This window comes from Mus caroli, chromosome 10, assembly GCF_900094665.2.
Source record: "Mus caroli chromosome 10, CAROLI_EIJ_v1.1, whole genome shotgun sequence".
NCBI lineage: Eukaryota > Metazoa > Chordata > Mammalia > Rodentia > Muridae > Mus > Mus caroli.
The window spans coordinates 54790181-54817410 of record NC_034579.1 but is presented as its reverse complement, the minus strand read 5'-3'; the positions used below and the strand labels follow the sequence as shown (position 1 = coordinate 54817410).

The following is a 27230-nucleotide window of genomic DNA, read 5'->3' as shown; positions in this document are numbered from 1 at the left end:
ATAGAACCTGTGGGGTGAGGGGCAGTCTTGTTTAAGCCCCCTACCCTCCATCCCCAGCAGCTCAAGTGATGGTCAGGCTCACTTCCAGAGAATCGTCAAGGAGTGTGGGACAGTGGCCGTGAGGAGGCTGTACTCTAACCTTTCCTTACAGCTGGTGTTCATGTCCCTTAGCCATGGCTGCAGGGACTGGGGCAGTGTGGGGCTTAAGCCGAAGAGGAGGAAGGCAAATGCTCCTTGGCCTTCCCTGAAGGTCATTGCAGTGTCACATAGCACTGTGCATTATGAAGAGAGATGTAAAAACCTGCCTGAACTGCGGAGGGTGTGGGAGAGATTTCGAAGGGGTTTCCTGCCTGGAAGGAATGCTAAGGCCGTTCTAGTGTCCTGTCTATTCCTGACTCAGTGCGAGATCTTTCTCCACCCCAGTGAGAAATGTTAGCACAGGGCTCTCTCCCCGTCAAGTGCTTACCATCATTTACACATATTTATCCGTTCATTTATTTACTCTGTGTGTGTATCTATATGTATGCAGGTTCTTGGTGGAGGACAGAAGACAATAGCGGGAGTTGTTTTTTCTCCTTCTACCGTGTAGGTCCCAGGGATTGATGTCAGGTGGTAAGGTTTGGTGTTTCGCACCTAGACCAGTTGAGCCATCTCGCTGCCCCCTCCCCCATCTTTGCTGCCTCACTAAAGATTCCTTAGGGACTCTAAGATCCAAGTAGTGTGTGTCTAACAGTGGGGTTCAGTCCACAGGACTACTGGCAATAAAACTGAGCCCCAGAAGAGCTGCACTGAAAGGAATATTAAGGTCTAGGCAGGTCCATTATTCACAGACAGTAAACACCCAGAAAAGAGGTGCCAACTTTAATGTCACACTGCCCACTTTGGTAACAGTCTTCAAAGCCCCTGTCCCTAGCATCCAGAGCTATGATCCTAAGAGTTCTCACCCCCTCGGGGCAGTGATACTTTCTTAAGTCAAAAGCCTTTCCATCAATGTGCAGTTAGCTCCCGGGCCAGGCAGAACTGAGAACAAAGTTGCAGCCATGTTGGTCAATTACACTTTCTATACTACCTGCTGTTGGCATCAGGACCTCCGAAACCTGTGACATCACATAGGCATGGCCCACAGACTTGTTGCCAAGGCAACAGCCACCATATTCCCAGAATCCACTTAGCTCACCTCCTACCTTTACCTGTGTTACATCATCACCCATGTCATCACCCATACATAAAGAAAGGTCCCCTAATCTCTCTCTCTCTTCCCCCCTTCTCTTTCCACCGCCATCTTGCCCCTCTCTCTCCCAGTAAACCTCTTACTCATGGAACTGCTCTGTCCTGGCATGCTATATTTGGACACGAGCCACTATTCTAACACATCACCTGTTTTCCAGCCATCCTTGGCAATGGCCTGCTCCCATCCTCTCTCTCGCCTAGCCATCCTTAGTATTTCATAGTAGCCCCTAATCACAGTGCATTCGTTACTTTTGAATAGCTAAGACCGAGGGAAGGCTGGGCAGATGGCGCAGCTGGTGAAGTGCTTGCCAGGCAAGTGTGAGGAGCTAAATTGATTGGGCCCCCATAAGAAGTGGGACATGGTGGCCTGTGCCTAAAATCCCAGCATGGGGGATGTAGAGATGAGAGAATCCACAGGACAGTGGTGGTACACATCTTTAATCCCAGCACTTGGGAAGCAGAGGCAGGTGGATTTCTGAGTTCGAGGCCAGCCTGGTCTACAGAGTGAGTTCCAGAACAGCCAGGGCTACACAGAGAAACCCTGTAAAAAAAAAAAAAAAAAAAAAAAAAAAAAGGAAGAAAGAAAGAAAAAGAAATGATGAGAGGATCCTTGGGCTCTCTGCTCTAATCGGTGAGCACCAGGTTTAATGAGAGGCCATGCCTCAAAAAATAAGGTGTAGGAGGCTTGAGCAACGGCTCAGTGGTTAAGAGCCCCGGGCATCTTTGTTTTTGATATCTAAATACACAAGAAGGATAAAATGGAAAAGCATCTACTTTGTATGTTCAATTAACTTATAAAATCATCCAACTTTTAATAGTTTATTGCTAACCATGTATTTCAATTAAGACCCAAACCACTGATATCAGGAAACATGTCCAAGAGTTTAGGGTTTTAAAAAAAATTTTAATATTATTAATTAATTAATCAATTAATTAATTTAGTGGAAGAGTAACACACATACATAGCACACGCATGGAAGTAAGAGGACAACTTGTAGGACTTGGTTCTTTTTCTATCATGTCGACACCAGGCAGGGGTCGAACCCAGGTCAGTATAGCTTGGCAGCAAGTGCTCTTATCTGCTGAGCCATCTTGGGAGGCCCCAATAAATGTAATGGCTAAAATAAGTTTCTTAGGGCCGATGACACAGCTCCGTGTGCTTGGAGTGCTGTGTGTGGTAGGTGTGTGTGTTGTAGGTTCCCCATCTTAGAGTGGGCAGGAAGCTCAGAGAGGGGCAGACTGGGAACCGGGTATAAGCACCCAGGACATGCCCCCAGTTAACTCTTTCCTTCCAGCTTGGCCCCACTTCTCAAAGGTTCTGTCTGTCACCATCAGCCGAGGACCAAGCCTTCCACATATGAACCTGTGGGGACATTTCACATTCAAACCAGAGCAAGGCCGAGATCCCTGCAGGAGTAGTGTGGTATATGAAGAAAAGGCTTGACTCAAACATTTAAAGGGGGGACTCTTCAGAGGGGACTAGCGGAGCACCTAGAGAGCAGCAGACGCAGCCATCATGATGCACAAGGAAGAAGGATATGTTAGTGATGGTCCTTGTTGTGTAACAGAATGTCTGGCAAGAGGAACATAAGGATGGAAGGGTTTATTTTGGCTTACCACTCACAACCCTTCACGGCAAGGACGGGATTGAATACTGGGAAATTAAGGCAGCTGGAAACACACCCCTAACAAGGGCTTAGGGTGTGTTTAAATTATGATGATGATGATGATGATGCTGATGTTATCATTATGTTGAGACAGTAGGAGATAAGGCAGCTGGTCATATTATATCCACAGTCTGGAATCAGAGAGAGAGAGAGAGAGAGAGAGAGAGAGAGAGGGAGAGCGAGCTTTCTTTCGCTTTATTAGTCAGCCAGGACCCCAACTCATGGACCGGAGTGATCCACAGTAGGATGGGCTCTCTCACCTCAGCCCAGTAGAGAAACTCTCACAGACACGCCAGAAGCTTGTCTCCTCCATGATTCCAGACCCTTTCACCTTGACAGTTGTCCTGGGTGGCTTCCTGTCAGCTTGACACAAGCTAGAATCTTCTGGGAAGAGGCAGCCTCAGTTGAGGGATTGCCCCTGTCAGACTGCCTGTGGGCAAGTCTGTGGGGCATTTTCTTGATTACTGATCGATGTGGAAGAACCCAGCCCACAGTGGGTGGTACCATTCCTAGGTAGGTGGGTCTGGGCTGTGTAAGCCGGTAAGCAGCATTCCTCCAGGGTCGCTGCTTCAGTTCCTGCCTCTGGGTTCCTGACTGAGTGCATTGATTACACACTAAAGACATCACAAGAGTATACAAATGTGTCTATATCCAATTGAGGGGTGAGAAAAAAATCTTGCTCTTGAAGTAGTTAACCAAGAGAGAGCTCAAGTTTGAATTTTCCACTTCTCTCTGTGTGTTTTCTGTCTGTCTGTAGTTGTGGTTGTTGGTCTGTTTGTTTTGTCTGTCTGTAACTACCTGCTCTGTGTCCCTTTCTGTGTGTAGATGTGTGTGGGGGAGAGAGAGACAGAGACAAAGAGACCTGTGTCTTTCTCTCTGTCTCTCCCTAACAAAGAGTTTGCTCTGAAGAACATGGAAAACGTGACATAAATATGAGAGATTCTGGCTGGAGAGATGGCTCAGTGGTTAAGAGCACTGACTGCACTTCCAGAGGTCCTGAGTTCAATTCCCAGCAACCACATGGTGGCTCACAGCCATCTGTAGTGGGATCTGATGCCCTCTTCTGGTGTGTCTGAAGAGTGGCAGTGTACCCATATACATAAAATAAATAAAAGGAGAAGGTGTGTCTAAGACAGAGAGAGAGAGAGAGAGAGAGAGAGAGAGAGAGAGAGAGAGAGAGATTCTTTAATAGAGATTTATGAGGGAAAACATTATTAAAGAGACTCAGAATATCACTCCAAGCCACACAGATGTTATCAACTTATATCCACATGTTGCTTCCAACATTTATGGGATATTTGTTACTTAAAATTGCTTTTAACCTGATGGCTGCTTGCTTTCAGCAAATGATTACCATAACACACACACATACTATTCTGTCAGGGGCATGGAAGAGTCCATAACTGAAGATTAAACATATGCATTGGCTTTGGTTGTAAAAGCAGGTTGCATGGGAGAAATACAAGGTATAGTAGGACTGGCTCTGTGGTTCTCTTCAAGGCAAGTCAAACTTAAGCTGAGGATAGCAGGCTAACTATGTAGTCTTAGATGATCTCAAGGCATATTATTAACTTGGCTGCAAGGTCCACCAAAAGTACAGTCTCGGGCTGGAGAGATGGCTTGGTGGTTAAGAGCACTGACTTCTCTTCCAGAGGTCCTGAATTTAATTCCCAGCAACTACATGGGTGGCTCACAACCATCCATAATGGGATCTGATGCCCTCTTCTAGTTTGTTTGAAGATAGCTACAGTATATATTTAAAGTCCAGTATCTTCAAAGGCAAGAAGTATGTTCAGAAAAATATATGACCACACTTGAGTTTCCGCCCTGACTTCCCTTCATGAGTGTGATGGAGAAATGTAAGCCAAATAAACCCTTTCCTCCCCAGGTTGTTTAACTGCAGCAACAGAAACCCAGCTAAGACAAAGATCAGTATTAGGCATCACAAGGGAGGTGACACTGTTGGATCCCAGAAAGAGCTAGAGTTTGGAGGATCCCCAGCAGGAGACCCCCAACCAAGACAGGGCTGTGGTGAGGAGTAGAGGGGTAGACAGAGGTCACCCACTTGCCTCCAACCCCACTTCTGTCTTCTGGCCAACTCTGGGAGGCAGACGGCCAGGGTCGCAGGTAGGGTGGCCACACGAGCAGCCTCCCAGGCAGAAGACAGAGAAATAGAAGTCAGGGACCACAGGACACCAGCACACAGGGAGGCCATGTTTATATTGCCTCCTACCCCACCCCCCATTGTGTAAAGCCAGACAGCCATCCGCAAAATGTTCCTGAGTGCTGATTGGTTGAGTATGTTTCATGGCCTGATGGTCTAAGCATCAGCTAGAGATAGCCAATCATAGAACCACAGAAACTTCTTACAGTAAAGTCATGTTCTAGGGATCTCACTTTTCAGAGGTTAACAGATTTTAACCATGAAGTCACCCAAGCCTGATGTCCTTGGTCTTTAAAGTACTATAAATGTGTGTTTTTCTTTTTTACACATTGGACTGAAGACTTCATGTTCTTTCCTCTTGTAAACTTATCTGGAAGTGCTCTGAATTGGGGAGGCTACTAGAATTCATACCATGTGCCTGGAGGGTTTGTGGGGTTAATTTCTTTGAAACAGCATCTCACTATGTAATCATTGACTAACCTCAGTCTTACTATGTATATCTAAAGTGGCCTTGAATTGATAGCAATACTCCTGCCTCTGCCTCCCAAGTGTTGGAATTATAGGTGTTTGACACCATAGCTAGCTCTCTATGCCAATTCTAATCATTGGGTCACTGTGCTGACAAGGATCTCAAGCTTGTATCTGGCCTCCACAGTGTTATGATTGATTGATGATGTCTGCCATGAGCACAGACATAGAAATGGTGATACATGTGCTAACCTGGCCCTAAAGAGTTGCCTGACTTGATTTTAACAGAGCCTCTGTACATTCTCCTACCAGCCTGTGACTTCCTCCCCCACCCATTCTCTCCTCTTTTCTCCCCTATATGGGATCCTACACTGGATCACACTGAGTGAGTCTAACCCAGAAAAACAGCAGGCTGGATGAACCTTGATCTCTCTGGCCTCCTGACCAAGGCATCTGACCATGTTCTTCTCTCCAGGCCACCACCCACGTGTACGTGACTATCGTGGACGAGAATGACAACGCTCCTGTGTTCCAGCAGCCACATTATGAGGTGGTGCTGGATGAGGGCCCAGACACAGTCAACGCCAGCCTCATCACCGTCCAGGCACTGGACCTGGATGAGGGGCCGAATGGCACTGTCACCTATGCCATCGTGGCAGGCAACATCATCAATACCTTCCGAATCAACAAGCACACGGTCAGCAGTTGGGGGCAGAGAGGGGGGCAACCTCTCTTCAGGGGGTGGGAAGTTTTGTGATACCGTAGGGTATAAGGAGCAAACATAAAGCCTAGAAGGAAATCTGGAGTGCCCAGTGACAGGGGGAGAGGGGACAGAAAGTTTTTGTGGATAGGACCTAGCTGCCTTCAGTGGTGCTGTGATTGATTAATGATGTCTGTATGGGCACAGACACAGCAATTGTGGCTAGGATGTCAGAGTCTATCTGGTATAACCATAGAGTTATATCATCATCCTCTCCCCTTGAACTTTCTGTGTCCCCAGGGTGTCATTACAGCTGCCAAGGAACTAGACTATGAGATCAGTCATGGCCGCTACACCCTGATTGTCACTGCCACGGACCAGTGTCCCATCTTGTCCCACCGCCTCACCTCTACTACCACCGTAAGTGGAATACATCCCCAATGTAGCGGTGAAGGAAAACAAAGAATACCCAGGAGACTTCCTGATGGAAGGGGAAGGAAAAGGGAAATTCCTGTTGGGAGGCAATGCCTGCAGGCAGGGACTCCTGTTTATCTGAGCAGCTCATCCAGTCTTGCTGCATGACTTTGAGAAAGTCACTGAGCTTCTCTGTGACTATGTCTAGCAGATGAGTGAAAACCCCTGCCTTCTTGTCCTTCATGGAGAAAGCATGCCTTCTGGTCAAGTTAACAGTGATTCAGATCCCAGCTCTTTCGTTTCCTGGCTGTGTGACTCTGGACAAATCACTTAACCTCCCTGAACTTGTTTCCTGATGAATGAAAGCTATGGTGTGAGATGGAGGAGGAGCAAAGGGGACCACATGGGATGTCCAGAGGATGAGGATGAGTTAACCCATGGTGGTACTGTTAATCAGTTGTGCCCATAAAGACACACAGAAAGTAGAGACGGAGGAATTAGAGATTCAAGACCAGCTCAGGCTATGTAGGAAGAGAGAGAGAGCTGGGGTGAAGGTCAGTGGTAGAGTACTTGCCTATCATGTGCAAAGTCATGAGTTCGATCCCCAGCAACACACACATATACACACATACACACAGAGAGACACACAAACACATACATATACACACAAAAAACTACAGAGACACGTGCATACACAACTACACATACATACACACATAGGCACATAGACATACACATGACTACACACAGAGACACACATACCCAAAGCACACACACACACAAAGGTGGGGGGACATGGACCAGAGCTCAGGCACATGCACAGGTTAGATGCCCGCCCACTCCATGATGCCATACATTCCCTTTAGCCCCTGGGTGCCAGCGCCAGACCCAGTACAAGGTGCAGTTGCTGAGTGTCCCCAGACATCTGGAGCCAGGCCTGGCTAAGCTGTTCACTGTCTCAGGTGCTTGTGAATGTGAATGACATCAATGACAATGTGCCCACCTTCCCTCGGGACTACGAAGGACCATTTGACGTCACTGAAGGCCAGCCAGGGCCCAGAGTGTGGACATTCCTGGCCCACGACCGGGACTCCGGCCCCAATGGGCAGGTGGAGTACAGTGTTGTGGATGGAGACCCACTGGGTAAGTGGGGCCTATGCTGGCATTGTGGTGTGCGTGGCCCAGGGACCTCTCTTCACCTGCTCAGGACTGGGATGAGGGAAGTCTTCACACAGTCTATCACTGGTGTGTGATCTTGTCCTCCATGGGGCTCAATGCTACCTGCCTTTATCAGCATGGAATCTGGGACATAGGCTGGTGCTCTTTGAGGGCCATAGCTCTCTAGGCACAGGTAGGAAAAACCCATCTCATACTTGGAGAAATCTTCAGCTGAAGGAAAGCAAGCATCCCCACTACCTGTATCTCAGGACACCAGAACCTAGGGTGTACATTTGGGGAGCGCTGAGCACCTTATAACACCTCAGTGTCCCCCAACAAAAGCCTACCTGCCTGGTGGCCCGTGCCTTTAATTCCAGCACTCAGGAGGTAGAGGCAGGTGGGTCTGTATGAGTTCAAGGCCAGCCGAGGCTACACAGTGAGGTCTTTAAAAACCAAAAAGTCTGCACAGCTTTCATGGCTGCTGGCCCCACTCAAAGGCTGGAGGCTTAGAAAAACACTTTCTCTCAAGACACTTTGTTAGCTAGAGCAAGAATTTCAAGGACTTAGGGAATCAACCAAATGACACCCGTGGGTGTAAGGAGACCCTTCAAAAAGCTGTAATAGGCAAGTAGCTGAGACTGTGGCAGCCACCAGTCACCCACAGGAACTCTGGGGTGTCAGTCCTCACCATTTTCTAAGGACAAAAAGTGAATATCAAATATTGGTAAAATATCCTGCTTTCCAATTGATCGCTCTGTAACTGTTTGCGAGAACCTACTATGTGCTGAGGACTTACTGTGTGCTGGCCATACCATGGGATGCAGAAGAGACACAAACCAGATGGAGGGGTGGGGGAGAGGTATTCAGAAAGAGCATCAAGCACAAAGGTCCTGAGGTCCAAGCAGGCCTGGTAGGATATAGAATTGGGGGAGGGAGGGAAAGGTCTGGGGTCTGGTAGGAACTTGAGCAAGAGGAGAAAGAGAGCGTGCCATCAAGAGGTCTTGGCATTTACTGAGTGAGGTGGACACCCACAGTGGCTCTTGGAGCAACATGACTTGACTCAGGTTTGCACACTCTCTCTCACCCCCACCCCACCCCCACCCCTCAGATTCACATCGGCTCTACCTTCAACATTTCTTATCAGCAGATAAAGGGAGGCACCCAGGCCACTCAGCACAAAGGTCTCTGCAGCCTGTGCCTGCAAGGGCCTGCTACCCGGCCCAGTCACCTCCCAGTCTCTAGCTGTGCCACACTCTCCCAAGACCTCCCTGCTTCCATCCCTCATCTGAAGGGCCCCAAGTACAAGAACTGCAGTGAACTCGTTAAAACCTCAGTCAGGTCACATCTGTTCCATGCTCACAGCCCCCGAGATGCTACCTTCCTCCATAAAAGCTGACTCCTCTGCATGGTCCTCAAAGCCAGACAAAAATCATCTCTTCAGCTTCATTCTCTTATTCAGATCCCCACTAGAGAGTCTTTCTGCAACTCTGTGAGCCTCTGGAGATGCTCAGACCTCAGGACCTTTGCACCTGCCGACCCTAGGAGTTATGGGAAAAAGGAAAGCCAGGGAAACATGCCATCCCCACTTGAGCTTTGCCCACCAATCTTGCCTCCTTCTTGGGACCTCTCAGCTACCCATTCTGGCCAAGCTGTTCTGGGATCCCTTCCCAGTTCTATATCTTCTTTGCAAGCTTTCAGTCCCCTAGAGAGCACCTAGGCTTCTTTTAGGATGCCCCTCCCATATCAAGAGTTACTTTGTGACCAGACCAAGCCAAGAGAACTCCTGCTTGTGAGCCCATTTTCCAAATGGGACAATCAAGGCAAGGCTTGGGAAGAATCCAGCTGTGGGCCAGGTACAACCATACTGAAGGTTGTGGCCTCCTATCTCTAGGTATAGAGGATGGGGTGTGGGAAGATATTAGGAGTTCTGGCCAGGGGAAGTTGCTGAAGAGACTAATTGTAAGGGGATAGGGGTGTCTAGCCAGGGTTCCACCATCATTCCAAGCCTGCTCCCACAAGCCTTCCATTGTAATCAGCTCTTCCCTGTCTTTGCCATTGTGGAGGGGAGCCATTTGCCAGCACATAGCCGGGTGTCAACAGGACTGGGAAACCCCAAGAAAGGGAATCCCCGAGCTTTGGAGGCCTTGGAGCCCAGGGCACAGGAAATCCTGCCTCTGCAACTTCCTCACCCCTAAGCAGAGAAAGCCAGGGTCCTTAGGGAGCCTGGGAGCGGAAGAGCTTGCGGAAGTCCCAGCTGCAGGGCATGGGAGCTATCATGGCCGAAGCTAGGCACCTGAGTTAGTGTCCTGGGGTGTGAGACAGACAACAGAAGCCACCAGGATGCCTGGGCCTCTGCCTTTGCCAAGCCTCTGCAATGTGTGCCTCACTCTGGGCTTAAACCCCAAGTACCAAGAAGAACAGAGAAAGTTCGTACTTTTATTCCAGCACTTAGGAGGCTGAGGCAGGAGGATTGCCCCGAATTCCAGGCCAACCTTGGCTATAGCCCAAGAGCCTGTCTCAAGAAAAAGGGGGGAAAATGAGGATAACTTTCTCCCCAGCTCAGATCCTGGAAAAGTGTGCCGAGGTGACAATGTGACCCCTCCTCACATCCTTACCAATTACCAGAGCCCCAGCTTCTTCTCTATCCTCCACAGAGGCTCCCACTTGGTCCCCCGGATCCCTTCATCCCTCACATCTCATCTTTCTCTCCAACTTCTACCCTGTTAACCCTGAGGGGTTTTATCCAGAAAACCTCTGAAACCCAGGGGATTCAAGCCTGTTTTGTCATGAACACACTGGAAGCCCAGAGGATACTCTTCTCCGGCTCCTGCCTTCACGTTCCGAAGAACATGAGCCACAGACGTTGACACTTGTGTCAGAGTTAGATTTCTGTTAGCCCTCCGCAGGCAGGGTCCAGGGGAGATCTGAGCCACAGGGGAAAGAAATCAGATTACCACAGGCCTGGAAGATCGTGCCCTGTGTTCAGCTGGGGATCCGAACAGGAGCCAACCAGGGTCTCTCATCCTGTTAGCCTGCTGCCTGGCGCTCACAAGAGTGGTCGTCCTTCCTATATGTCTTTTCTCACAGAATTTCCTACCTACGCAGTCACATTGGCCACCAGGGCAGGCTGGGGAGACTAGAGACAGCTGGCTGAGATCTAGCTCTGCCCAAGGATTCCAGGTTCTTATCTCTACCAGGCAAAGAATTCAGAGATAAGACAAAGGGATTGGGAGGGGTTTCCCCCTCTCCATTGCGTGCGTGCGTGCGTGCGTGCGTGCGTGCGTGCGTGCGTGCGTGCGTGCGTGCGTGCGTGCGTGCGTGCGTGCGTGCGTGCGTGCGTCCTCACCCTCTTCCACCTTACTCTCTGAGGCAGGGTCTCTCACTAAACCCAGAACTCCCTGAGATGCTAGCCAGCTGGTTCTGGCGATCATCTGTGTCTGCCCTCTGGGTGGGAGTTACGGGTGGGAGGATGATGTCCTGACCTTCACATGGGTTTCTGGGGATCCAAACTCCGGTCCTCATTCTTGCATGGCAAACTACTCTAACTTCTGAGCCACGTCCCTACCCCAAGGGAGGAAGTGCCACTACTGTAAGAAAGCACGTATCAAAAGGAAATATGAACCTCTAAGGAGAGGCAACCGGCTAGTTGTGCTAGGCTCGTGGTGTTATTTGCAGACAGCAAAGGACAGGCCACAGCGCTTTCCTTTGGTTATAGTCAGTGGTGGCAGCCAGCTTAGACAGTTGCGTGACACTCTGCTGTGACGTGGCCCAGTGGTTGCTTTGGTTCCCCAGATACCTTGAGCTCTTTTTCTACCTGTCTAGAACACACTTTCCAAAGTGCCTAATATCTTTATTAGTAAGTTTCTGACCACAAACGGTCAGGAAGAGTGTGTCATGGGGGAGGGGGAGGGCTGCCCCATAAGCCAGGGACAATGGCATATTGCTGGAATCCCAACACTGGGGACATGGAGGCTTAAGAATAAGGAGTACAGGACCAGCCTAGGCTATGTGAAACTCTGCCTCAAAATAGATAGAAACAAAGGTTCCCCACCCCTACGTTTTAACACAATCACCACACCTGCGTCATCCTCTGGCCAGCTGGAGGCCACAAGAGAAGCTGATTGGTCAGGAATTGCCACTTGTCCCTTATGCCCATAAAGGGCCCGGATGACATATGCCTCAGCTGCTCCTGATACCCCCGGGAGCGACTGGCTGGAGGGAGGGAGCTCACAGGCAGGACCCGCTAACTCGGACCTGTTCTGGTGGCTTCCAGGGGAGTTTGTGATCTCTCCTGTGGAGGGTGTGCTGAGGGTCCGCAAGGATGTCGAACTGGATCGGGAGACCATCGCCTTCTACAACCTGACCATCTGTGCCCGAGACAGGGGAGTGCCGCCACTCAGCTCCACGGTGAGTCCTGGCCTAGTTCTGTGCCATCCCTTGATGCACACTGAACAACTGCAAACATGGTCTCTCTTAGCCCAGAGAAACCAGAGGTGCCTCTCAAACTTAGCCTTGAGGAATCATAGCTCTCCAGGGTACTTGCCTCATAATACCTCGCAAGGGGCTGGATATCCATCCTTCTGACCTCTGCCCCTGGTTCAAACCTGTCGCTCCCCTCTCCTTCTGCTGCTTGGCTTTTCGTCCTTCATCTTCCTCTCCCTTGACAACCCCCTCTCAGTGTTTTTGCTACCTTGGCTCTGTCTCAGTCCCATCCTCTCTGGTCACATCCACCCCTGACTCTCCCTTCTCCCCAGATGCTAGTGGGAATCCGAGTGCTGGACATCAATGACAATGACCCAGTGCTGCTGAATCTTCCCATGAACGTCACCATCAGTGAGAACAGCCCTGTCTCCAGCTTCGTCGCCCACGTCCTGGCCAGCGATGCTGACAGCGGCTGCAATGCCCTGCTCACCTTCAACATCACCGCTGGCAACCGAGAGCGGGCCTTCTTCATCAATGCCACGGTAGGGTTGGATCTGCCCAGGGCTCCCAGCCCTTCCTACCGGAGGCCCATTGAGGAGCTCTGGGTTCTAGACTGGGGCAGAGACTTTTTTGTGGTCATGAAGAAACTGGACCCCAAAGTGTGAGCAGCAGCAGTTCTAAAGTTAATTAGAATCCATGAGTACTAGCACACACCCAGCTCCTGGCCAGCCATTGCAAGGCTAAGCAGGAGGATTGCTGGGAGTTCACAGTTAGCCCAGAATTCCTACAAACCCTGAATCAAAAGAAGCAAAATCAAAAGAAGCAAGCGTAAGATGGATGCAGTGTTGTATTCTATAATCCTAGCCCTTAAGACACAGCAGAGAGATTAGGAGATCCGATCATCATGGCTCCATAGTTTGAAGTCAGTCCATGCCATAAGAGATCCCGCCTTTCAAAAAAAAAAAAAAGTAAAGCAACCAAGTATAATAAAAAAAAAAATCTACTCAAAATAAGTCATCTCTTGAGCCGGGCGTGGTGGTGCACGCCTTTAATCCCAGCACTTGGGAGGCAGAGGCAGGCGGATTTCTGAGTTCGAGGCCAGCCTGGTCTACAAAGTAAGTTCCAGGGATACACAGAGAAACCCCGTCTCGAAACCCCCCCCCCCAAAAAAAAAGTAAAAAAAAAAAAGTCATCTCCTAGAGCCAGACAGGTTGTGGGAATTCCAGCCAGCAAGGGAGCACCATCCGCCTTAATTAAACAACAGAGGGAGGCTTAGAAGCAATTGAGTTGGTTTCTTTTGGCTTCACCAATCAACCAGTCACTTGGCTATGGGCGCATTCATTAGCACAGTTGCCCTGATCCAGCGCTGCCCATGTGGATTGCAGTGCTCAGTACGGGAACTCAGTCCCAGTCAGTCAGGCCCCCTTTGGTTTTATTGAGCAGCAATTTTCTGGTATCCACCAACCACTCCCTTAACGCACCCCTCAAGCCTTCTCCTGGGCACACCCAAACCTCAAACTGTAAGATGGCTTGAGCCATACTTAAGTGCACCTGAGTTTCTCTCCTGGCCTCTTGGAGTGTCTGAAGTCTGTTGACACCCAAGGTCCCTCTTTTGGGTTTGCCCAGAATTTGGTTATCACTGACTTAACCATCTCCTTGGAAAGATCCTGGTGCCCTCCTTTGACCCTTATCTGTTAGGTACTTTGGGGAAGGTGCTTCTAGCTGCCTAGGAACTGTGGTCAGAGCACGGGTAACTGGGCTGTGGGGGGTGGGGGGTGGGGAGTACCTGCTCTTCTAACCAGCCAGGCACATCCCAGACAGGGATTGTCACTGTCAACCGGCCCCTCGACCGAGAGCGCATCCCGGAGTACAGGCTGACTGTTTCTGTGAAGGATAACCCGGAGAACCCACGCATAGCCAGGAAGGTAAGGCTGCAAGACACTGAGGTTGGATGGGGTAAAAGAGGTGGGGAGGGGAAGAGAGAGGGAGAGAGGGTGGGGAGGCCGTGTGTGTGTGTGTGTGTGTGTGTGTGTGTGTGTGTGAGAGAGAGAGAGAGAGAGTTGTAAGAGTGAGAATGGGTGCTCAAACACACACACACACACACACACACACACCCCTCCCCTGGTGAGTGGGTGGCAGCTTGCCACAGGCTTAGAAGCACACATCTGCCTTAGCAAGCGCTGGCTTCAGATCTCAGTTTTCCTGTCCACCAGTATGTGCTTGAGCCAATTCATTTTCTTCCCAGCCTCCCTTTTCTCTTGCATCCTTGAGTCAGTACTGAGCCTGGCCCAGGGCCAACACTCATTGGATGCCAGATGACATCCAAGGTGGACTACAGTGTCCTTCGAATGTCAAACACACAGGCTCCTTACTGAAAGGCAGTGGGTGCAGCCTGACGGTCCCTTTCCGGTTGGAGTTGGTCTGTTCTTACTGCTCCTGGTGTTGGGCTAGGATCCTGTGCCTGTTTCCCCAGAGCTGCTCCGGGCCAGCTAAGTGGCCGTGTTGCCACATTGCTTTCTTAATACTTCACTTTCCCCATCTGGACTCTGTTCTGGAACATGAGCCACTTATCAGTGGCTACACCAATGAAGGAGATACCAGCCCCATCTCTGCCTACAGTCCTTTGTGAGGCCCTCATATTCTTGATAAGGCGCTTGATTTTATTGTGAAGGGATGCCAACTCAGCCAGATCCGTATCTGTTGGAATGACCGTGTGATTTCTGGCTCTGGGTCCACTTATGTGATGAATTGCATTTGTTAGTTAGTGTATACTGAACCATCTTATCATCTCTGGAATGAAACCAACTTGATTATGCTGATCACCTGGAGGTGCCTCTTTCTTAGGCTTCCAAGAGTTTTGTTGGGAATTTTTGTGTCTCTGTTCAAATAGAATGCCCTGTAGTTTGTTGTTCTTGAACAGGGTTAGAGTTCTCTGTTGACACAGAAAGCAGTCCCAGTGACAGCCGTCTCAGGGAGCCATTTCTTTTGGTTTTTTTTTTTTTTTTTTTTTTTTNTTTTTTTNTTTTTTTNNTTTTTNGAGACAGGGTTTCTCTGATAGCCCTGGCTGTCCTGGAACTCACTTTGTAGACCAGGCTGGCCTCGAACTCAGAAATCCACCTGCCTCTGCCTCCCGAGTGCTGGGCTTAAAGGCGTGCACCACCACACCCGGCCTGCCATTTCTTATATGATCCCTACTGTCTTAGGGTTCTACTGCTGTGAACAGACACCATGACCAAGGCAAGTCTTATAAGGACTACATTTAATTGGGGCTGGCTTACAGGTTCAGAGGTTCAGTCCATTATCATTAAGGCAGGAACATGGCAGCATCCAGGCAAGCATGGTGCAGGAGGAGCTGAGAGTTCTACATCTTCACCTGAAGGCTGCTAGCAGAAGTCTGACTTCCAGGCAGCTAGGATGAGGGTCTTAAGCCCAAGCCCACAGTGACACACCTACTCCAATAGGGCCACCCCTCCTAATAGTGCCACTCCCTGGGACAATTCACACATAATGTCTACTGTGACTTCTATACATTTCACGGAAGTGCTGAAGGTTGATCTGCACTGTCCACAGTGTCTATGGCACTGGTGGCAATTGTGTTGGCTGTGGTGAGGGGAGTTGGTTGGACCAGTAAACAGGTGGACCTCAGGGACAGGAGAATCAGCTGGCAGAGTGATAAAATATTCCTCTTCCCTCCATTTCCCTAAATATAATGAGTCACTTGTCTGATGAGGCTTCTATGGTGCTGTCTTACTCCAAAGTGCATCCTGGGGCTTTGAAGCACAGGGACCATCTCTGTGTCCCCGTCTGAGGACTGCAGAGTCATATTTAGGGGCCCTAGGAGGACGCATGGTCTGAGCTACAGCTTTGTATGAGAGTATGGGTGAACTTGGGCTAACATCAATCAGACATGAAGGTCTGAAAGCCAGGACTCACCTTCCAATCTAAAATCCCCCATCCGTAGGCAGCGTGGTGTGGCTAAGTACCCCTCTCACCACATAACACTCCCATAAAAGACTTAAGATTCTTGTTGATGGGGGCTGGAGAGATGGCTCAGTGGTTAAGAGCACTAACTGTTCTCCCAAAGGTCCTGAGTTCAATTCCCAGCAACCACATGGTGGCTCACAACCACCTGTAATGAGATCTGATGCCCTCTTCTGGAGTGTCTAAAGACAGTCACAGTGTACTGACATATAATAAATAAATAAATAAATAAATCTTTAAAACACACACACATACAAATGATTTTTGTTGATGAAGGAAGGTGGAAATAGGCCAGTCTGGGCATTGTATCTTAAGAAGATCACCCAGTGATCACCAGCAAGATGGCACTTAATCTCCCGATTCCTGCTTTCAGTCTCCATCTCTGAGTATGGTCCCCTTCAGTAGAACAGCATCCAGCCTTCTCACTCTTCTGCCCACCACAGGACTTTGACTTACTGCTGGTCTCTCTGGCTGATGAAAACGACAACCACCCCCTCTTCACTGAGGGCACCTACCAGGCCGAGGTGATGGAGAACTCTCCTGCTGGTAGGTGCTCCTAGTATCCGGGCAGACACACTGGGGCCTCAGGTGCCAATGATACACTTTGTTCCCAGTGGCATAGCTGGACATAGAACCCAGCAGTACAGAGGGGTGGGTGCAGCTCTGAGTCTTGGGGGCTAGGGCTGCTGCAGAGACCACAGGTCTGTTTGGGAGAGATAAGAGTAGCCACTGATATTGATCAGCCTGGGGTGATCTGAAAACAGCCCCACTCTAACCTCAAGAGAGGAATTCAAGGTAAAAAGAGTTCCCAGGACACAGATGAACCCATCTTCCCTGCCCTGCAGCCCTGTAGGGTAGAATTCCTGGGACCTGCCATTAGAAGAAGGGCTCAAGCATCCCACTCAGGCAGCCTAGCCATTGCCCCTACACGACACTAATTAACCTCACCTCCCTTTGATGCCTGCTGGAGGTCCTCACACCCCTCTCTGCCCCCACCCAGAGTCCCCAGACGTTGATTTTTTAGACTCAGAAAGACAAAGCCAGATAGTACTGTCTCTGGGTGGATGTCGCCTCTGTGTGGATTTGACTTTGAAATCTGCTGGTGTGCCCATCGGTGCATTCACCGACCGGTACACTGCCGCATCAAGGGGGATGTGTGGAGTTACACGTGTGCACAGACACATGTAGGCACGTGATCAGCCCTATGACATATTTCCTGCACTGGCAAGCTGTGCCTACCAACAGAGACAGACACACAGACAAGGGCATAGCCGGAGCATCCTAAACTGGAACGTGCCCCATGTGCATGCAGTTGCTACCATGTGATCTCAGATGCCCACACGCATACACGAGTGTGTATATATAGCCATGTACAGTCAGACCTTATAATAGAGCAATATCTACATGCATATGGACAGACAAGACACACACACATGGTGGGATGCCAGGGAGCCCCCTAGATCCTCCAGTGGAGTGGCCAGCCTCAAAGGCTGCTGGGAAGCAGGCATAGCTCCAGGCAGGCCAGAGGGGCTCGCTCACTGCTCTTGTGTTTTCTCCCCAGCAGAGCTTTGAGGCCACTCCCAGGCATCTGCGTTCAGTCTGCCAAGGCTGCCGCAGGCCCACCCCAGGGCCTCCCTACCCCTCCCTGCCTACCTCCCCACCTTCCCCCCTCATCCATCGTCAACCATGGTCATGGGGACACGGACGGGGAGGGGGGAGGGTGGGGACCGGGCTGGCCCGTGGTGACTCCTCTCCTCTGGCTCAGGGACACCCCTCACCGTGCTCAATGGGCCTATCCTGGCCCTGGACGCTGATGAAGATGTGTACGCCATAGTCACGTATCAACTCCTGGGCGCCCACAGTGACCTCTTTGTTATCGACAACAGCACAGGTGAGGGCTGTGCAGCAGCTTAAAGGCTAATTCTGTGGCGAGGCTTGGGTCTAGGGTGGTGGTTCTCAATCTGTGGGTCGAGACCCCTTTGGGCATTGAATGACCCTTTCACAGGGGTCACATATTAGATATCCTGCCATATCAGATATTTACATCATAATTTATAGTGGTAGTAAAATTACAGTTATAAAGTAGCAATGAAATCATTTTACGGTTAGGGGGTGTCATCACACCATGGGGAACTGGTCGCAGCGTTAGGAAGGTTAAGAACCATTGTTCTAGGTTCCTCTTTAGCATGGGCCCAGGTTCTTCCAGAGCCCTGTTGCCCATAGCCCACAGACCACATTGTAACTGGATTAGGCCCCCAGAGCCTCAACGGGAGGACTCCAGAAGAAGAGTAAAGGCAACTTTAGGAAACTCGTGCTACACAGACTCTCAGCCCAAGCAAACAGCCCCCATCCTCTCTCTGCATGTACTATGTCCTGGACAGAAACACACCCTGTTCAGCCAGAAAAAAAAGCAGTGTTCCTGACCTCAAACCAGAGCATCAGCTCCCCAGGAGTCATGTCATAGCAGTTTGGTCAGGACAGGAGGCCAGTCTGATGACAGGGACATCTAGAAAGCATGTCTCCCCACAGAGCAGGTCAGTCTATGCCCTGGTCACTCTCGGCAGACAAGACCCCTGATACTTGCAGAGGCCACCACGGAGGGACAACCATAGCAAACATGGGTGTTCTGGGATGTGGGGTCCCTGAACCAGCAGGAAATGAGGTGTCTTTCCTCCCTGTGTCTGCTGTGGCAGTTCTTGTTCTGTTTGCCAACTGTATCCTTTCCCTGTTCATCTCCCTGGCCTGCGGCACCCGGTGGCAGGTGTGGTGACTGTGAGGTCCGGGGTCGTCATTGACCGGGAGGCCTTCTCACCCCCGTTCCTGGAGCTGCTGCTGTTGGCCGAAGACATTGGACAACTCAATGGCACGGCTCACCTGTTCATCACTATCCTAGATGACAATGACAACTGGCCCACCTTCAGTCCTCCCACTTATACCGTCCACCTGCTGGAGAACTGCCCACCAGGTAACAAGGGTCAGGCCCAGACTCTACTGCTGCACCAGCAGGAGCTGATAGGTAGTGGGTGGGGGCGAGAGACTCGGATGGACACAGAACACCTGGAGTAGAAGAGCAGTGGAAGACTGGGCATTCTTTCTCGGAATCGTGGTGTGCTGTCATGATCAAGAACATTCCATCTGTCTTAGGGTTTCCATTGCTGTGCACAGACACCACAACCAAGGCAACTCTTATAACGGACAGTGTTTAATTGAGGCTGGCTTACAGGTTCAGAGGTCCAGTCCATTAGCATCATGGCAGGAAGCATGGCTGTATCCAGGCAGGCATGGAGCTGGAGGAGCTGAGAGTTCTATATCCTGTTCCCAAGACAAACAGGAGAAGACTGTCTTCCAGGCAGCTAGTGGGAAGGTCTCAAAGCCCACCCCACAAGGCCACACCCACTCCAACAAGGCCACATCTCCTCATACTGCCACTCACTCCCTGGGCCAAGCATATTTAAACCACTACACCATCCTATGAGGACATCTTATTATCACTATTGTCATTACTTTGAGATAAATTCTCAAAACTGTCACTTAGGATATCCTGAAATGTAGCCTAGGCTAACTTCAAACTCAATATGCAGCCTAAGCAACTTTTGAGCTCACAGTAGTCCTCCTGCCTCAGTCTCTCAAGTGCTAGTATTACAAGTGGGATTACATGCTGGAGAGATGACTCAGTGGTTAAGAGCACTGACTGAGCTTCCGAAGGTCCTGAGTTCAAACCCCAACCACATGAGTTCAAACCCCAACCACATGATGGCTCACAACCATCCATAATGAGATCTGATGCCCTCTTCTGGGATGTCTGAAAACAGCTACAGTGTACTTACATATAATAAATAAATAAATAAATAAATAAATAAATAAATAAATAAATCTCACTGGGGTTTACTTGGGGAGAAGGGAGGATCACTGGGGTTTACTGGGGGGTGGAAAGGACAGAGACAGGAGAGTTTACTGGGTACCAGTCTAGCTCCAGGTTCACTGAGAGATTCTGTCTCAAAGAAATAAGGCAAAAATTGGTAGAAGAAGATGTCTGGCATCCTCCTCTGGCCACTGTGTGCATGGGCATGTATATCTGCACACACATACACCACACACAATAAACAGAAGGTCCTGATAGATCTTTCTAAGAAGAGGCCCAAATGCTCACCCACTCATCCATTCCTGCTTCCCACAGGATTCTCAGTCCTTCAAGTCACAGCCACGGATGAGGACAGCGGCCTCAATGGGGAGCTGGTGTACCGAATAGAAGCCGGGGCTCAGGACCGCTTCCTCATCCACCCAGTCACGGGAGTCATCCGTGTTGGCAATGCCACCATCGACAGAGAAGAGCAGGAGTCCTACAGGCTAACGGTGGTGGCCACTGACCGGGGCACCGCTCCCTTGTCAGGCACAGCCATCGTCACCATCCTGATCGACGACATCAATGACTCCCGGCCCGAGTTCCTCAACCCTATCCAGACAGTGAGTGTGCTGGAATCCGCAGAGCCAGGCACTGTCATTGCCAATGTCACTGCTATCGACCTCGACCTCAACCCCAAACTGGAGTATCACATCATCAGCATCGTGGCCAAGGATGACACCGACCGTCTGGTGCCTGACCAGGAAGACGCCTTTGCTGTGAATATCAATACAGGTACGAAGGTGGCTGTACTCTAGCACCCTCTCCTGACCCAAACCCAGAGTCCTTGCTCCCTCCTCCCTCTCTCCTTCCTTCCCCTTCTTCCTCTTTCTCTGCCACTCCCTTTGTGCGCTTGTGGTCTTCTCCTCTATGGATGTGTCTCCACCCCTCTTCCCTTCCTTGCTCCTCTGCTGCCCGGCCCTCACCTCCGCCATCCACCTCCCTTGATGAGCTGCTCCACCCTCTCTGGCTCCTACACCCTGCAGTGTGGCAGAAGTGTTCATCTCCACACATTTACACTGGCATTTGGTGTTGCAGAGTTTTAATGTTTGTAGTGTGAACGGAAAACAATTGCCTTGTTATCGTATGCACTTCCTTAATAAGGACATTTGGCCAAATACCTTTGATCGGTGCATATGGGCATTGAAGTGTTCTGTAAATGATATCTGTGCCCTTAAAATCTTCTTCCGCCATCATAAAAACAGAACCACAATTTTATCTCTCATGGTTTATCCCACTGAGTGTAATTTTTGCAGTTAGCTATTGGTCTGGCAGTTAAATGGTTTTGGTCCTCTGGAGAATCAGGGAGGACCATGAGTCTAACAGGAGTGTCTTAAAAACATGATGGTGACTAAATGCTAAATGTGGTTACTATTGAGAGAAATGGACTGAGGCAGCGTGGGTGCTCCGTAGATGACAGCAGACAGCAATATACTGTTGTCTTGATAGTGTGGGGACATTGGGACTCTTGCAGTAAGGTAGAGTCCAGACCAGGGTGCCCAGCAGACAGGGTACATTTAGATCTCAGGACCTAGCAGCATAGAGGGTAAAAAGTGGTGGGCACACAGCATGACATCAGTGAGCCATTGTCTGGACATACTGCCATGGGAGGGAGGGTTGTGTTCAGAATAAGTGCTGGCTGGAATGGTAAGAAACAGGAGTAGGATGCACACCACTGCAGCATGCACGAAACTGTAAGGGCGTAGATGGTCCCCAGGAAGACTTATTTATTTATCTTTGAGATATGGACTCTCTCGCAGCCCAGCCTGGCCTCAATCTTGTGACATAGCCAAAAGAGCCCCTGAACTGATCCTCTTCCCTCTGCCTCCCAAGAGATGGGATTTCAGACATATGCCATTATACCTGTTGTACAAAGAACCAGGGGTAGGTCGAGGGGATCAAACTCGGCGCCTCCTGCACGCTGAGCCAGTACACCACAACTAGGCTAGTACACCACAACTAGGCTATATCCCTAGCCTCAGCACACGCATGCCACAAGAACACTCTGCCTGTGTAGAGAGGCATGAGGGAATAGGTGGTGGATACTAAAACCGAAGAAATGCCCATAGTCATACTATGCAGTGAGTCCGAGAGGATTAATCTCACTGGCATCTGTGACCCAAGAGAAAGACAGCCATGAGCCAGGGGATGTTGGTAGAACTGTGTGCTAGCCTAGGCTAGCTCCAGGAGGGTCCCAGCTCTTCAGTCAGCATCACTGGAGAGCCACCCAGCCCTGTTTCCCTGCATAGCAAGGCTCCCCAACTTTTCTCCTCCTTGCTCCCCTGCTGCCTCCCCCTGATTGTTTCTCTCTCTGTTTTCCTTTCCAGCACGTCTGCTCTGTCCACCTTCCTCATGGCCCTTAGTTCCCTTGCTCGGTTTTCCTACCCTTTCTTCCCAGATCCTCCAACCCTCTCCACTCCAACTGGGTTCTCATCCCCTTCTCCCTCTTGCCCTGGCCAGCCACCTCCCCACCCAACACGTCCCACCCACCCTGTCCCTCCTCGCTGCACCCTGAACTAACCAATGTTAACCCTCTCTTTCTCCCTCACGGCTGGCAGGCCTACAGGTTTGAGCTCTGTTCTGTCACCCCACACCTCATCTCCTCTCTGCTTCACCCCATTGCCTCTCTCCATGCCTCCCACCCCACCCTTCCTGCCCTGGGGGGCCGGCTCAGGCCGTGCCCAGCCTTTGCAGACTAAACGCAGCTGCCCTCTCCCCAACCTCGCTCCCCAGCCTGGGTGCACGGGGAGCGAGAGTAGGAAGAGGATGAGGAGGAGGCGGCCACTCAGGGTAAGTGACCACCTGTGGCTGGGGACCTGTGGAGGACAGCAACCCAGCAGGGGCTCTGCCAGGGGTAAGGATGTCCTAAGACTCTGATACCTAAGAGGGAGAAGGAGGGCTTGGTCTAGGGCCAATGAGGGAGGATACCAGAGGAGCCACACAGGTACCATCAGGCAGGAAGAAGAAAGGCTCCAGCAGATTGGCCAATAGGTCTGCCCAGCAAAACTCCAACTTCTGGAGACTTCCTCTCTGGTTTATGGGGCAGCCAGAGACTCTGGGAGTTACCAAGAAAGAGAGGGAAACTCTTGTCACCAACATAGATGGATCTTTCTGTCCTGCAACCAGCACCATGTCACACCCTGCTTAGTCAGGAAAAAGGGCCACACCTGGAATCTCCAGACTGTCCCTCCAGGGTACTTGTCCCTCAGCTGCTTGAGATCTTCCTAGATATAAGTATTTGTAAAATTGTGACATAGAACAAAATAGACCATCTTAATTTTTTTTTTCTGGTACTGGGTGTTGATAAGGCCTTTTCTATATATGCTAAACTAGGGCTCCATTACCACACTGTATCCACAGCTCCATTTCTAAATTTATTTTTTATTTTAAGACAGGGTCTCACTTAAGTTGTGTTGGATTCATCACCCACATTCTTAAAAATTAAAGACTTGATTTGTTAATTTGTTTTATTTTTTTATTTTTATTTGATGTGTACTAATGTTTTACTTGCATGTCTGTGTACCATGTGCACACAGTACTCATGGAAGCCAGAGAGCATGCTTAATCCCCTGGAACTGTAGTTACAGATGGTTATGAGCCACTGTGTACATGTGCTGGGTATAAAACCAGGTGTTCCAGAAGAGTAGCCAGCGCTCTTAACCACAGAGTCATCTCTCCAGTCCTGTGTTTTAATCTTTGGAGTAGCTGGGATTCCAGGCATATGCATGCTCAGCTTGGTTTAGTTTTTTGAGATAAGGTCTTGCTTTGTAGCCCAGGCTGGCCTCCAATTCACTAGCCTCGTGCCTCCTGGCCTCCATGACTAAGGTTGCATATGTATGCTTCTGGGCCTGGCTCTGCTCAGCCATTTTTTAGTGTATTCTTCAGTAGTACTGAGAACATTCACACTGTTGTGGAATATAAGCACACTGTTGTTTTGTTTTTTTTTTTTTTAATTACCCAACCCTTTGTTTGTATCTGCAAACAAAGTTCTAGGTGATCCATTGATGAAATCTCATGTAATTTTTCTGATTCCCTGGAGCCCCTGAAATGTTGTTATAAGTCCTGCCCTTTTGTAAATGAGGAAACAGAGGATTGACAGACAGCTTGCCCAAGATCACTAGCCTTAGCTGAAGGACAGAGAGATAGGCTCCAGCTATGTGTGTGGGTGTGGGCCATCCCAGCTTCAAATCTCAGGCTCCATCAAGGACTAGTGCCATTAGGGTTGGGGTGCGGAGCAGCAGGAGCTCAGAGAAGCCCAGATTGCAGAGGGTTACCCTCTGTCTGAATATGACTTGGTCTCACCTATAGGGTCTGTGATGGTGAAGTCCCCTCTGAACCGCGAGCTGGTTGCTACCTATGAGGTCACGCTCTCAGTAATCGACAATGCCAGCGACCTCCCAGAGCGTTCTGTCAGTGTGCCAAATGGTAAGACTCCCTGATGGCGTCTCTTATTATCAGAGCCATTCAAGGACTGGGTGGGCTAAGAGTTAGTACAAGCCTTGTTCTAATGGGGAAATTCCAGAACTCAGCTGCCAGGGCTACTGGGGACTTCAGTCAGGCTACCTTAGAAAAGTGACAGCCACCTCGACACTCAGGGTGACTGTGACCCTAAATGCATAGAGTCTGCACCCTTAGACTCTGAAGAGGGAGGAGAATCAGAGCTGAGAGGGCACCCCTAGGAGGCAGGGTGGCAGAGAATAATAATGGGATCCAGGGTGTGGCTAAAGCCAGAGAGGCAGGAACTGTCCCTCCGATAAGAATGGAATAGGAAACTGGGGGGTCAGAACAGGAAGCCAAGAGCAAAAGAAGGGCATTCAAGGCTACAGACCACAGTGGCCCAGGCTCAGTGAGAGAGAAGAGGGCAAGTGCTAGATCTTCTAGGATATTATGGGCTGGATTCAGAAGGCTAGGCAGATGGGACGGAGGAGAGAGTATAGGGATGGAATATTCTCTAGTGGCTACTGATGTAGGACAAGGATCATTGTTGGGGTGGCCTGAGCCTGGCAGACACTGAGTGCTTATCTTCACAGCCCAGAAACCTAAGTTTTTCAGAGGGAAGTGCATACTTGTTTATCTCTTAGATGACCTGAGATTTTGAGATCACAGGCCCAGGCTGCTTTTGCTAAGGGGACCACTCCTAGGGGCTAGAGAAAGAAAGAAGGCTGGATCAGAGAAATGATCTGTAGCCTACCTCTCAAAGTCTGTTGGGAAACTGCGGCCCCAAAAGGACCAAGGGCTCCATCAGAGTCACCTAGGTCATTGGTATAATACAAGTCCCTCTTCTTGTGATAGAGAAATGATCAGATCAGAGGGACAGGTCACAGGTTACAGTCTCAGAGTTGAGACAGATTCTTAAGGGGAGATAATTCAGTTGGTAAAGTGCTTGTCTTGCAGGCGTGAAGACCCAAGTTTGATCCTAAGAACCCACATAAAAATTCCAAGCACAGTAACACATACCTGTAATCCCACGACTAGGGAGCTTGAAGCAGGCAGATCCCTAGATTTTTTTTTTTAAGATGTATTTATTTTACTTATATGAGCACATTGTAGCTGTCTTCAGATACACCAGAAGAGGGCACCGGATCCCATTACAGATGGTTGTGAGACACCATGTGGTTGCTGGGACTTGAACTCAGGATCTTTGGAAAACCAGTCAGTGTTCTTAACCAATGAGCCATCTCTCCAGCCCAGATCCCTGGGATTTTTATGACCAATCAGTTTAGCCTACTTGCTGAGTTCCAGGCCAGTCATAGCGCTGAGGAAGAGGAACTGAGGTTGACCTCTGCCCTTCCCACTCATGCACACATATATGCATGTGTACTTGCACACACACACTCATAAGCATGAACATCACACATAAGATAAAATAGTGTGAGACATTGCTATCCAATGAGCTTGGGACCCCTAGGCTCTGAGGGGGAAGGAAGACCCATAGAACTTGGGGGGGGCATCAGGGTGGGACACAGGTGTCTATGTCTGGTATTAACTCCCACCCATACCCCAGCCAAGCTCACAGTCAACATCCTGGATGTCAATGACAACACACCGCAGTTCAAGCCCTTTGGGATCACCTACTACACAGAGCGGGTCCTGGAGGGGGCCACCCCGGGCACGACGCTCATTGCCGTGGCAGCCGTGGACCCTGACAAGGGCCTCAATGGGCTGATCACCTACACCCTGCTGGACCTCACACCCCCAGGCTATGTCCAGCTTGAAGACTCTTCCGCAGGTATGTGGCAGATCTCCATGCATATCCATGCCTATTAGGACTTAACCCACATCCAGTTGGGATGCACCACACCCCCACCCCCGCCCCTGCCCTTTGGTAGCCTGTGCGAGATTCAAGATGGTTGACGTGCCAGTCATTTTCCGATGCTCCCAGCGGAGGATAGAATTTTCTAGTCCTGGATGGGATGGGAGCCCACAGATGTCTGCTGGAACCTTAATAGGCCTCACCGTCACTTCTACCACCTGAGCTTCTGGGAGCACATCCCCTGGGAGCAGGGTCACAACCTGGGAGGTGTCTCAGAAGCCTTGGGGTCATTAATATTCATCCTCCCCCCCCCCCAGTACAGGAAGCTTTCTTACCTCTTTGTTGAGGAGAACAACTGATGGCAGGCAGTCCCTCCTCTGCCTCTGTCCTGCTATGGGCAGTGCTACCTACCCACAGTCCCTGTAAAGCACCCCTCCTCCCATCAAAGCCTCAGATCCTTCGCCAAGTATAGAGAGCCCAGGATGAGAGTGGCCACAGCTCAGCCGTGGGTGCCTCTGTGTCTCAGGGAAGGTCATCGCCAACCGGACTGTAGACTACGAGGAGGTGCACTGGCTTAACTTCACTGTGAGGGCCTCAGACAACGGGTCCCCACCCCGGGCAGCCGAGATCCCTGTGTACCTGGAAATTGTGGACATTAATGACAACAACCCCATCTTCAATCAGCCCTCCTACCAGGTAGGTGGACAGACCAAAATGGGGGTCAGGACCTGATCTTATTCCTTGGGGGTCTTTGGTGTGGTTTCCAAAGGCTGAGCACAGGAGTAACATGTTGCCCTGGGGCCTTGCTGAATCAGTGAATTCCTGGGCAGGGAGGGCATAGGCTCTGGGTTGACCCTGCCTTTGCTCTCCTC

At 50.1% G+C, this 27230-nt stretch overlaps 1 protein-coding gene across 2 annotated transcripts in view; it reads left to right on the top strand.

The window, feature by feature from the left end:
* Positions 1 to 27230, top strand: part of Cdh23 (cadherin related 23) — a 382497-nt gene that overhangs the window by 341465 nt on the left and 13802 nt on the right. The window contains exons 38-50 of one of the 2 annotated variants that reach the window (XM_029482781.1): positions 6005 to 6226; positions 6530 to 6649; positions 7606 to 7786; positions 12075 to 12208; positions 12556 to 12765; positions 14041 to 14148; positions 16648 to 16750; positions 17970 to 18095; positions 18966 to 19169; positions 20382 to 20840; positions 24414 to 24530; positions 26110 to 26334; positions 26885 to 27054. In XM_029482781.1, coding sequence (XP_029338641.1) covers positions 6005 to 6226; positions 6530 to 6649; positions 7606 to 7786; positions 12075 to 12208; positions 12556 to 12765; positions 14041 to 14148; positions 16648 to 16750; positions 17970 to 18095; positions 18966 to 19169; positions 20382 to 20840; positions 24414 to 24530; positions 26110 to 26334; positions 26885 to 27054 — 2379 coding nt within the window. Of the gene's footprint in view, positions 1 to 6004; positions 6227 to 6529; positions 6650 to 7605; positions 7787 to 12074; positions 12209 to 12555; positions 12766 to 14040; positions 14149 to 16614; positions 16751 to 17969; positions 18096 to 18965; positions 19170 to 20381; positions 20841 to 24413; positions 24531 to 26109; positions 26335 to 26884; positions 27055 to 27230 lie in introns of those variants that run through there. The other variant, XM_029482780.1, reaches the window with a different exon arrangement.